The sequence below is a fragment of the Dromiciops gliroides genome, chromosome 5 (genome assembly GCF_019393635.1).
Source record: "Dromiciops gliroides isolate mDroGli1 chromosome 5, mDroGli1.pri, whole genome shotgun sequence".
Lineage (NCBI taxonomy): Eukaryota > Metazoa > Chordata > Mammalia > Microbiotheria > Microbiotheriidae > Dromiciops > Dromiciops gliroides.
Window position 1 is genome coordinate 182672627 of NC_057865.1, and position 12400 is coordinate 182685026.

General features: G+C 36.8%; 1 protein-coding gene across 33 annotated transcripts in view; it reads right to left on the reverse strand.

Moving 5' to 3' along the window:
* Positions 1-12400, reverse strand: part of PLEKHA5 (pleckstrin homology domain containing A5) — a 192828-nt gene that overhangs the window by 7354 nt on the left and 173074 nt on the right. For 20 of the 33 annotated variants that reach the window (XM_043965281.1, XM_043965276.1, XM_043965272.1 and 17 more), the window contains 5 exons: positions 7927-8136; positions 6372-6530; positions 2270-2391; positions 1667-1809; positions 506-593 (listed from right to left, as the gene is read on the reverse strand). In XM_043965281.1, coding sequence (XP_043821216.1) covers positions 506-593; positions 1667-1809; positions 2270-2391; positions 6372-6530; positions 7927-8136 — 722 coding nt within the window. Of the gene's footprint in view, positions 1-485; positions 594-1666; positions 1810-2269; positions 2392-6371; positions 6531-7926; positions 8137-12400 lie in introns of those variants that run through there. The other 13 variants (XM_043965294.1, XM_043965291.1, XM_043965298.1 and 10 more) reach the window with 4 other exon arrangements.

Sequence of the window (12400 nt, forward strand, 5' to 3'; positions counted from 1 at the left end):
GAAAAACTAGTTAGGGCAGCTATTAACCAGAGCTTAGGTTAGAGGACCTGAAGTAGGGTGACTGCAATGCCAAAAACGATGGAAAGAATCAGTAGGAGAAATTGCCATGGTAGAATAAGATTTGGCAACTGAGTGACTAAAAAGGGAAGTCCTAGAATAGACAACTGAGCAGAATGATATCAAACAATCCAACTGTGAAGACCTTTCAGGCCTCTCCTGGTCCAGGCTTTGCCTTTAATCCCCACCTGATGCTTATTTTACTGCTAAGACAGGAGATCTGTTTATCCAACATCACTGGAAGCTCTAAAGATGGAAATATGAGTAGCTGACTGATCCATGTACTACACAAATTCATTCTACCATCTTTTCTAAGTCACTTAGAAAACGGATTATACCTTCCAGGCTAATCTATTAAAAAACGTGACAAATGAACAGACAGAACTACTTATGAAGCACAAGCAAAATGGGGGGAAAAAAGAACATACTTCTCTGTAACTATACACACATGAAATGTGATCCTTCTGTGAGCTGTGGTTGTGCTGATGGAACTGGTGATTTTTTTGAAGGCTCAGGTGACTGGGGCAGATTTTTCACTGAAAACAATATACCAAGAATATGTGAGAAAATAAAGACCTTTAACATACAAGAAGACAGTAATCTTGGGGCTCTATTCAGATGGTAACAAATACAGTCAGAAAAAGTACCAGGAGATCTGAGGCCCTTTTCTGGTTTGTAGCTCCCACAGTGACAATAGCACAGTGCCTTGCACATAGTAGGTTCTCTCTTGATAATGTACAAATGAATGGTTTTCAGTAGAAATGAGCTATTATTGCTAGTCTAATTTGGGAATAAACTATGTATACACTACAAAATCTTTTGTTGGAATCTTTGTTTCAAAATATTAGCTTCTGTAGTTTTCCAGACTTTTGACCAATAGTTAACCCAATCACTCCTAATTAGGTTCCCAATGTCTTATCTTTTTGTTTGTTTGGTTTTTTTGTGAGGCAATTGGGGTTAAGTGATTTGCCTAGGGTCACACAGCTAGTAAGTGTCAAGTGTCTGAGGCCAGATTTGAACTCAGGACCTTCTGAATCCAGGGCTGCTGCTCTATCCACTGTGCCACCTAACTGCCCCTGCCCAATGTCTTATCTTTAATAAACTTTTTAGGTTGATGAGGACAGACAATATAAAGGAGGAAAAATATCTTACTTTTCCTAAATAATATTACAATGTAGGTACAGTATTATACATGTAAATGTCACATAGCAGAAAAACAACTCAGGGCTTAGGATCTGGGCCCTGTATCTATATTCTGGCACTCATTGTTATTAGCTGAGTAACCTTCTGCAAATGTGTGGAAGAAATTCTTAATTCTACTAGTTCTCTTTATTTGGGATTAACTGATATGATAATAATAAATATCATTATGGGGATCCGCAGGGTCAGGCCTAATGAATTCACTCCAGTTTTGGTTACTTAATTTTTCATGGTCACTTGGGAAACACCTTCTTGTAATGCCTTCCAAGAGGACTAATATTGTAAGTAGAATTGTGACCTTTTTCTCCATTAGGGAATGTTTTTTTATCAAGGTCAGGAACATAAAAATGATGAAAAAAGTTTTATGAAGTAGTAAGGAAAGAACCAAAACACACATAACAAAATTTACCTGCTATTGCTTGATTTCCTTTTGAAGTCTCAGCAGTTGATTCATAAGAAATGTTCCCTTCTTGTTCACTGACATTGGCCATTTCCTTTTCTTCTGAGTTGCCTTCCGGTTTATGATTTGTGACTAGAGTCACAATTTGGGTGCTAATGAATACAGAGTAGCATTTAAAAATTTGGTTCTACATTATGTAATGAACCTAAATACAAAAACCAAACTTAAGATACTGATTATTTTCACTAATGAGACATTTTGAAGTAAGTTAAAAATAAATTGTGTCTCTATTTTCTGGCATTAAAGTATTTTTTAAAGACCTCAAAGCACAAGTCTTTTTTTTGATGACATAAGTAAAATCTATATTCATTTATTTTGAGTAATAGTAAAGAACATAGGAATAAATTTACCCAAAGCAATGAGGCCTTTAAGAATCTAAATAAAAGTAACAAAAAAATCTCAATAAATACCCCACAACACTTTTGTGAGGTATAAGTTAAAATATTAACAACACAACTAGTTTGAGGCAATGTTATTTTCATGTGGGTAAATTATATTTCTATGATTGCTGGCATAAGTAATTTTTCTAATTACAGGTGCTTTTGTTTTTACCTGTATGAAATATCATCAGATATTGTTTCTTGATCCTTTTGCTTGTCTGTCATTTCTTCAGAATTCTCTTCTCTTGGCTCAGATTTGAATTCACAGAATGAGTCATTATCAGTTTTCATTAACTGCAGGACAAAAATTAAGTTTCCTCTTTCAAATCTTTCTTTGAAATATTCACAAACATAAAAAAGGACACTCCCACAAATGAAATTAGGACTATAAGTAAATCACACTATTTTCTGTAAGGTTTTCTATAACAATTGAATTTTATAATGGGGTGCCAAGATTCTGGGTTCAATAATAACATTCTAAAACATATACTAAATTGTAAATTACAATCTAGCCTTCAGGAAGGGTATCACTATAAAGATCTCTCCTAGTTTGAATGCCTAAATTCCAGAATTGATTTGAGCTAGGAGGCTGAGACTACAGTCTCATTATTCAGGTGACATGGCTAAAGCAATATTAAGTCCCCATGCCAGAGCTTATTCATCTATCTGTAGACCTTTCTGAAGGGCTCTGTAACCCCTAGGAATTTGATTCTGTGAAGGAAGACAGAAAACATTATTTCTCAGATATTGTTTAAATGAGCCCAAACTTGATAGTTTACACATTCAACATTCATTTATCCAAGTAAATATTTATTAAATGCCTACTATATATGCCAGTCTCTGTGAGGCACTGCGGATTCAAAAAGGAAAGTCTTTGCCCATGAAGAGCTTTAAATCCTCCTAAGGGGGGGGGGCATCCAGAGATACAAAGTAAATCAAATACAAAAGAAATACAACAATGTAATTTCTGGAGAGAAAGCTTTAACAAATAAAGGGTGGGGATAGGAGGCAACATGTGAGCACAAGCCTTGAAAAAGACAGGGATTCCATTAGGTGGAGGTTAGGACACAAGAAGATCCTGGCAATGGAACAGACTTCTAAAAGCACAGAGAAGAGAGATGCACACCATGTATGGAGAAGAACAAATACCTGCCTGGCTGAAACAGACTGTATGAAAGAGAGTAATGTGCAGTAAGCTTAGAAAGGTGGGTTAAAGTCAGATTGCTCAGAACTGTTAAGGCAGTATCAGTTTGGCAGCTCTGGGGAATACTAGTTACAGAGGTGACAAAACAGATGTAGGGCAACCAATTAGGATTTTGTAAGAAATTATTAATAACCAATATCTTGGGGAGATTCAGAGGCTCTCCCCTTCTACCCTTCTAAATTCCTTATTTTAAAAGTTGTTTTTCCTCAGAAAGACATTACTGATGAGATTGCATTGACATTTTTTTTTTTTTTGGTGAGGCAATTGGGGTTGTGACTTGCCTAGGGTCACACAGCTAGTAATTGTTAAGTGTCTGAGGCTGGATTTGAACTCAGGTCCTCCTGAATCCAGGTGCTCTATCCACTGTGCCACCTAGCTGCCCCTGCATTGACTCTTATCTCTGTCAGACCCCACCCAAACAAGCAAGGAATTTAATCCAGGGTAGAGAAACCCACAGTGTTCTATTCAAACTTGGGTGGAGCCAGGTCCTTTTGTCTAGATATACATTCTTTTACTTGAAGGCTGGGAATGGTCAGGTATAACTGGGGGTGGTCTGAGTAGAGGTTATTTCTCTGTGCAGGGGTCAAAGCTCAGAGCCATTGACTACCTACTGTTTCAAAGGGTAAAATAAACTGTACCACCCTCCCACCATGTCAATCCTTTCATCAATAACGTGCTGGCCTTAATAAAATAATTAAATTATCCACAAACCATGTCTCTCAACTTTTCAATCATCATATTTCTAAGAGTAGGAAGTAGGGTGGTAGTATAATGAAAAGGGCCTTTGAACTACTATGTTGGTTCTGTGAGTGGACATAAGGGGATAGATGGGAGGTATATTATGAATAGAATTGACAAAACTTGGCATATGAAGGATAGAGAGTGAAGAGTTGAGGATGACACTCAGATTGCAAACCTGAGTGCTTGGAATAATGGTGAGAGCACCACAAATACCATAGAGAATAGGCAACACAGTAAAGATGCACAAGAAAGGAGCCAGTAGCCATGGACTCAGAAGTCTATTTGCACATGACTAAGAAATAAGATGAATTAGGGAACCTAAAAGTGAGGAGGCAAATTTGACCTAATAGGCATTGCTGAGTCTCACAAGGATGAGCCCCGTCACTGCAATATAGCTCAGAGAAATGGTGTCAGTCAAATGAGGACATGGTAACAGCATATATTAAAAAGAGATACTTATGTGAGAGAATTCAGGAACCAGAAGAAGGTATTGTACAGAGTATTTACATAAAGATCCATGGAGGTAGAAATAGAAGCAATACTATCATCAGAATATACTACAGAACACCTGGACAGAAAGGAAATACATGAAGACTTTGGCAAACAGTTCATAGAAGCAACTTTTTTTAGACATCTGCTGGAAGTTTCTGTCGTCAAGCAACGAATAAACATTTATTAAGTGCCTACTACATTCCAGGCATTGTGCTAAAATGCTAGGGATGTAAAAAGGGGCAAAAGATAGTGCCTGCCTTCAAGGAGCTTACAATCTAATGAAGGATCTAATTTCTTAGGTTGCCACTGCCATTTCATCTAGTATTAGAAGACAATCTATGGGGCAGCTAGGTGGCACAGTGGATAGAGCACCGGCCCTGGATTCAGGAGAATCTGAGTTCAAATCTGACCTCAGACACTTAACAATTACTAGCTGTGTGACCTGAAAAAAGGTAAAAGAATTAAGTCAGTGTGTAGACAGCTTTTTCTAGAAGTTTAGATGAGAAAAGGAGGGAGATATTACTTTGAGGGGATTGTAGGGTTAAGTGATTTTTTTTTTAAAGGATGAGGGAGATTTAGGAATGCTTTTAAGCAGCAGGGAAGGAACCATTGGTTTAAGAAGCAGAGAGAGGGGATGGTTGAAGGGGACACAGGGGAGGACTGCCTAGAATGAAATTCAATAGGAATAAATGTAAAGCTTTACATAACTAAAAAAAGTTGTCAATTTCAGAAACATAAGATGGAGAAAGGGGATGGATAAAAGGTAGCTCTGATGAAGACCAGTGGGTGTTAGTGGATTTTGAGCTTCTTATATGGTGAGATGTGACATTTTAGGCTGAATTATAAAAGGGAAAACTATCAAGAACAATGGTCCTGCTGTAGTCTGCCATAGTCAGACCACATATGTTCAGCTTGGGCACCAAGAGTTTAAGAGATCTTTTAGAGCACAGCAGTGAGCAGGTGAAGAGCCTCTAGTTCATGCCATATGAAGAACAGCAACAGAAAAGAGTGTGGAAAAGAAAAGACACAGGAAGGATCAAATAGGCCTTCCAATAATTGAAGACAACTATCTTCTCTTCGGTCCCAGAGGGCAGATATAAGGGTAAAAGGTGCAAAGAGGCAAATATAGGCTGATGTACAGAACACTGTCAGACTTATCCAAAAGTGGAATAGCTATTGTGAGAGAGACATCAGTGGAAGATGTCAAGTAAAGCTGGAGAACCACTTGTCTAATGTGCAGTAAGGGAATGCTTGTTCAGTACAAGAAAGGAAGAAACAAGCATTTATTAAGCACCTACTATGTGCCAGGCATTGTGCAAGCACTTCACAAATAGTATCTCACTTGATCTTCATAATAATTCTGTGAAGGTGGATACAATTATTATTCACATTTTATAACTGAAGAAACTGAAGCAGACAGATGTATCTCAAGTGTTGTAACTACTGTACCACCCAGCTGCCTGGACGAAATGATCAGTGAGGCCTCTTCCAACTTTGAATTACTGTGAAATAGTTCTATTTTTAATAATATAGTCTTTAAGCACAGGTTATAAAACAAACATTGTTATACAACAACAATTACTTCATCAGTAAAATGAAAGTATGGGGGGAAAAACTTTTGTCAGCAGAAAAATGAAAAAGGGAGAGAACCAGAAAGGCTAAAATAAGGTCAGGAAAAGATAGGAAGTAAGGGAATGTAAAATAAGTGGAAGAGTTAGAAGGGAATACATTTTTTTTATGGTTCTTAATACTTAACAAATTTTGTTTTCAAAACTGTCACCTTATATGCTAGGATATTTTCTCTTTCTGAGTACCCCTACTCAAATTAACTTTGTACCTCTTTACTGAAATCCTCATCCTGAGGGTCTATGGCGATAGTTTCTTTTAGTTGAGCTACTTCTTCTGCAGAAGTTTCAAGGTTTGGTTCAACATTGTTTTCTCTATTGATGTTCTCCAGTTCCTTAACATTACTTGATATCAAATCATCCCTCTGATTCTGTGCAACAAATTGGACATTGATAGATTTACAAGGGATATTCATACACACATTACCTATTCACATTGTAAGGCACATCTAAAACTTTCCTAACAGATTTCTGGCTCACAGGGCATACATTTATTTGTTCTCAAATAAGCTATCTCTCCTGCCCAGAGACAAGTGGAGAATCTAATGAAAATCAGTCAGAAGAAATAAAAGGAACATGTTATATGTATCATTTGTTTTTGTTTCTAGTTTTTAAACTTAGCCAATTTAATGGCTGGCTGAAATATGCAGACATTCAATTCCTACTGTAAAGGACAAAATCCTTCAGAGCAGGAAAAATAAGAATAATCACTGGCATTAATACAATACCTTAAGGTTTATATTTATTTACAATTAGCAAATAGCAACACTTACTTTTTCTTGGCAAGGCAAATCAGGGTAAAGTGACTTGCTCAGGGTCACACAGCTAGTAAAGAGTCAAATGTCTGAGGTCATATTTAAACTCAGGTCCTCCTGACTCCAGGGCCAGTGATCTATCCACTGCACCACCTCACTGCCTCAACATTTCTTTTTTTTTCTTGGTGGGGCAATGAGGGTTAAGTGACTTGCCCAGGGTCACACAGCTAGTTAGTGTCAAGTGTCTGAGGCTGGCTTTGAACTCAGGTCCTCCTGAATCCAGGGCCGGTGCTTTATGCACTGCACTACCCAGGTGCCCCCGCCAACATTTATTTCTAACAGAAATTGCTATGATATGGGGAAATAACTTTAAGCTGATGAAACCAGCTAATTTTTTGTAATTCAGAGTGATTATAAAAATTCAGGTGAAGCTACATTATGTGAAAACTTTCCACTCAAAATAGATTTGACATGAACCATAGGAGGCTCAAAAGCTTATATCCTCCTTCTTATTTAAGATGATGGGCAGAGAACAAAAATGATGGTACTCTAGAAGATCAAAGTGAAAATATTAAGTATAGTAAAATTAAAAGGTTAAAGAAGCAATAAAGGCAACATAAGGCAAAAAGCATCTGAAGGAAAGCAGAATATTACTGTCTCTTGCTGCAGTTTAGATGCATGTAAATAAGAATGCAGAGCAATCTACAGCATTTTAGAGAGGAGAGAACAGGGGCAAAGAATTTCTGAGATTTAAAAAAATGCATTTATTCATAAAAGATCACATGGTACAGAGCAAAAACCCCACTGGATTTGAAGTAAAGAGATCTGGGTTTAAGTCCTTACTGTACCACTTATTATGCCTACGTGACCATGGACAGATCATCAACCCTTTCTGTGAAATTTTTTCATCTGTAAATGAAGGAGCATATACCTAAAATTATGTCATATGGCATTATAATGAACTAGAGCCATCTAAATGGACTATCATATTGAACAAAATTTTTTCATTTACCTGGATTACCCTGAATGGATTATCCCTGCAAAATGATGGACTCTGCAGGGGTGACTGGTCTGAAGTACCAATGACAGTCAGTCCTTTTTTCTTCTCCCTTAGGCAGGCTTGTTGGCGTCTTTTTATTCTTTCCATTTGTTCCTCCAAAGTCATACGAGGTCGAGTACTTTCAGCCAAACACAGCTGTTCCACTGCACTTCTAGGCCTTTCCTTGAAATAATTTTTTAGAACATTAGGAAAAAAGAGACAAGAAGAGTTTTTGAAAAGCATAGCTAAAATAAAACACATGAAATGCATGTTTCAGTTCTATTTTTCTATTGAAAATGAAACACGAAGATCTTAAACACTATTAATCTTAAGGCAGAATTTTATTTTATTTTGAAATGGCAATTAATATATGAGAGCAAGGACAGTGAGGAAAATTCTCCTTTCCATATAGAGCAAGCATCATAAGCTCAGTCTGCAGAGGTGACATTATTTCCTCTCGTCCTTCTGTTACTATGCATGGGCCATTTATAGCACTGCCTGGTAAGGACAGCCAAAACAGAAATGGCTCGAGAAGAATCTAAGTAGGTGTTTTTCAAATTTCTATAACAATGAGGCAGTAATAGCAAAGCTCTACTACTGTTTAAAAAGATGGAAACTGAAGAAAGGCCTTCTGCAGATATGAAATATAGAAATCTGTTTTATGAAAGTCCATTTAAAATCAATGCATGCAATCAAGTATTTATTATAGACAGATAAATTATACAAATACTCTAAAAAAGTTTCTTAAATAGTAATGAAAAAGGAATAGAAATATTTATCAAAATATTAGAATGTCATTTTAAAAGCAAATAGAATTAGTATTAAACAAAAATTCCAGGATCAATAAATTAACAATTTGTACTTCCTTTGCCAGATGTGAAAAATTACTATAATTATGAGAAATGAGGTATTTTTTAATCTTTAGATTTAAAATCACACCACTCTGACCCACATGTACAAAAATATTTATAGCTGCTCTTTATGTGGTAGCAAGGAATTGGAAGTTGAGGGGGTGCCCATCAATTGGGGAATGGCTGGACAAGTTGTGGTATATGAATACAATGGAATACTATTGTGCTGTAAGAAATGATGAGCAGGAGGAGTTCAGAGAAACCTGGAGGGTCTTACGTGAGCTGATGATGAGTGAGATGAGCAGAACCAGAAGAACATTGTACACAGTATCATCAACATTGAGTGTTGACCTACTGTGATGGACTATATTCTTCTCACCAATGCAATGGCACAGAAGAGTTCCAGGGAACTCATGATAGAAGAGGATCTCCAAATCCAAGAAAAAAAAAAAAAAGAACTGCGGAGTATAGATGCTGAATGAACCATACTATTTCTTTTGTTTTGGGTGCTGTTGTTTTTTTTTCTATTTTGAGGTTTTTCATCATTGCTCTGATTTTTTCTCTTATAACATGACTAATGCAGAAATAGGATTAATGTTATTATGTGTATATATATATATATAAAAAACCTATATCAGATTACCTGCTGTCTAGGGGAGGGGGGAGGGAGGGGAGGGAGAAAAATCTGAAATTGGAAAGCTTGTATAAACAAAAGTTGAGAACTATCTTTACATGTAACGGAAAAAAATAAAATACTTTATTAATTAAAAAAAATCACACCACTCAATTAAAAAAAAGTGAATATCTCAGAAATAGATATCTTAGAATATCTATAAGGAGAGGTAGTTGCCTTCTTGGTCTTGTTCAAATCCTGTTTCTGACATATACTGGCTGTGAAACCCTAGGTAAGTTATTTGACTTTCCAGTCTTGTAGGCAACTCTTAAGGACTATAAATGGGGGCAGCTAGATGGCGTAGTGGATAAAGCACCGGCCCTGGATTCAGGAGGACCTGAGTTCAAATCTGGCCCCAGACACTTAACACTTACTAGCTGTGTGACCCTGGGCAAGTCACTTAATCCCCATTGCCCCGCAAAAAAAAAAAAAAAAAACCCAAAAAACCAAAACAAAACAAAAACCAAGGACTATAAATGGCTGATCACCATCAGTCATTGCACTGTATGTCTTATTTAGGTATGCTGGTTCCATAGAAGGTCTTTCCTCCACTGGGAACATCCTACACCACTGAAACCACAGGTCCAGAACTTGTCTTCAATCCTATTTTAGAAATGAGTACTGAGAATATATTTCGACCTTTTCAAAATATAAAGCTTTTAAATAATTTTTTTTGGGGGGGGCGAGGCAATTGGGGTTTAGTGACTTGCCTAGGGTCACACAGCTAGTAAGTGTTAAGTGTCTGAGGCCGGATTTGAACTCAGGTCCCCCTGACTCCAGGGCCGGTGCTCTATCCACTGCGCCACCTAGCTGCCCCTAAATAATTTTTTTAAAAAAAGTTTTAGTATTTAAAAACACTTGCTCGACACAAGTTTTTATAGAGGATTTGAAAGAAATCAGAGTAGCACTAAGGATCTGGATTACCAAAGAGAGGTTTCTGACTTCCTGTTAGTACGCTTTTACTCCCTTGACTGATGGGTGGAAATATCAGTTGTGTTGAGCTGGCCGCCATACTAACAGGTTTTATATTTTTGGGTCCATTTTTAGCACTCCAAAACTAACACTTCTAAAACTCAAGTAGACACACACAAAAAAGGTAAATTGAAAGAACTTAACAGGAGCAAGTACATAAGTGAGGAGGTGATTTGTTAAACAAAGTCTGCATTTCTTTGAAAAATAAGTTTAGTCTGCACTAAAATGAAGATATGCAAATTTCAGCTGCTTCCTGGGAATATAGCTATTTTTAGTCTTGGGATATATTGTCTTCCCAGGAACACTTTTTTTTTTTTTTTTGGTGAGGCAATTGGGATTAAGTGACTTGCCCAGGGTCACACAGCTAGTAAGTGTCAAGGGTCTGAGGCTGGATTTGAACTCAGGTCCTCCTGAATACAGGGCCGGTGCTCTATCCACTGTGTCACCTAGCTGCCCCCAGGAACACTTTTAACTTCATTTTCCCTTTAAGAACCGAAAATGGAAAACAATCTCTAAATTTAAACTGGTCACAACAAAGTGAGATTAATTATTCTGTTGTTGCCACCTGTGTAACCCTAAAATAAAGCAACTAATAAGTTCTATTTAGATGTGAGATCTAATGCAATGTTCAAAAAGTCTTTTTTTCTCTCTTGATTGTTTAAAAGCTGGCATAATTAAAAAATGTAGGGCAAGGGCAGCTAGGTGGTGCAGTGGATAGAGCACCGGCCCTGGAGTCAGGAGAACCTGAGTTCAAATCTGGCCTCAGACACTTAACACTTACTAGCTGTGTGACCCTGGGCAAGTCACTTAACCCCAATTGCCTAAAAAAAAAAAAAAACCCAAAACAAAATAAACAAAAAACCAAAAAACATAGGGCAAATTCTGTAGCAAAGATGCTTGAATCTGCTGGTTTTTTTACAAAGAACAATGACAGAGAAAGAAAAAGGCTTAGTGGTATATGTCTTCAAATAAATGCCAGACTTGTAAAAACATGACTACTTACTTTAATGGCGACAATCCAAACATGATCGTTTAAATTTTGATATGTGATTTAACACAATAATATGTAATATGGTTCAATAAGGGAATTAATTATATGGAATTTCAATTTCATTTTTTATAATTTTATGTTGGTATTACTGGTAGAAAACAACACATTCATTCCAGATCAGAGGTTCTTCACCTTTTTTGTATCATAGACTCCTCTAGCAGTATGGTAAAGCCTAAGGACCCCTTCTCAAAATGTTTGTTGCCTACATTCATAACTGAAGGACATGCTAGATTTCAGTCAGAGGCTAGGGAAAAAAGATATAATTTTTTTTTCTCCATCCAAGTTTACAGGCCCCCTAAAAGCTATCCGCAGGGCCCTTGTGATGCTGTAGACACTAGCTAAGAACCTATCTTGTAGAGGAGCTCATCCAGATTTTTTGGGGGAAATAAAATACTTTTAAAAAAATTACGTTGGCTTATTAATCCAACTCTTACAAGAAAATCCACTGATTTAAATTTTTAGAGTATTTTCTTCTTCTCTAAAAAGCTCACTATTTTCAGAATAATACAACTAATAATGCAGAACTCCTTAGTGTATTGGAAAGAATGATGAATTTGAGGCTAGGAGAGACATAGGTTGAAGTTTTGCTTTTCACATTTTCTAGATGTTTGATCATGGAGAAAACCTTAAACCTTTCTGCGCTTTTTAGCTAGAAATGGGGATAATAGTTTCTGTAGCACCTGTTTTACAGGGGTGTTATACTGACAAATATCTAGAAATAAGAGATGACGGAAGATGTCTACATTTGTGCAATGTAAGGATCTTTTCTAAGTCGATATGTGGCCTGCAGAGATCCTTATGAGTACAGTTTAGTTGTTCCCTTTCTATTTGAGCTGGACACCACTGCCCAAGGGATGTGTATTTAGTCTTTTTTTTCTAAATGTAATGTCTTTTGCTTGT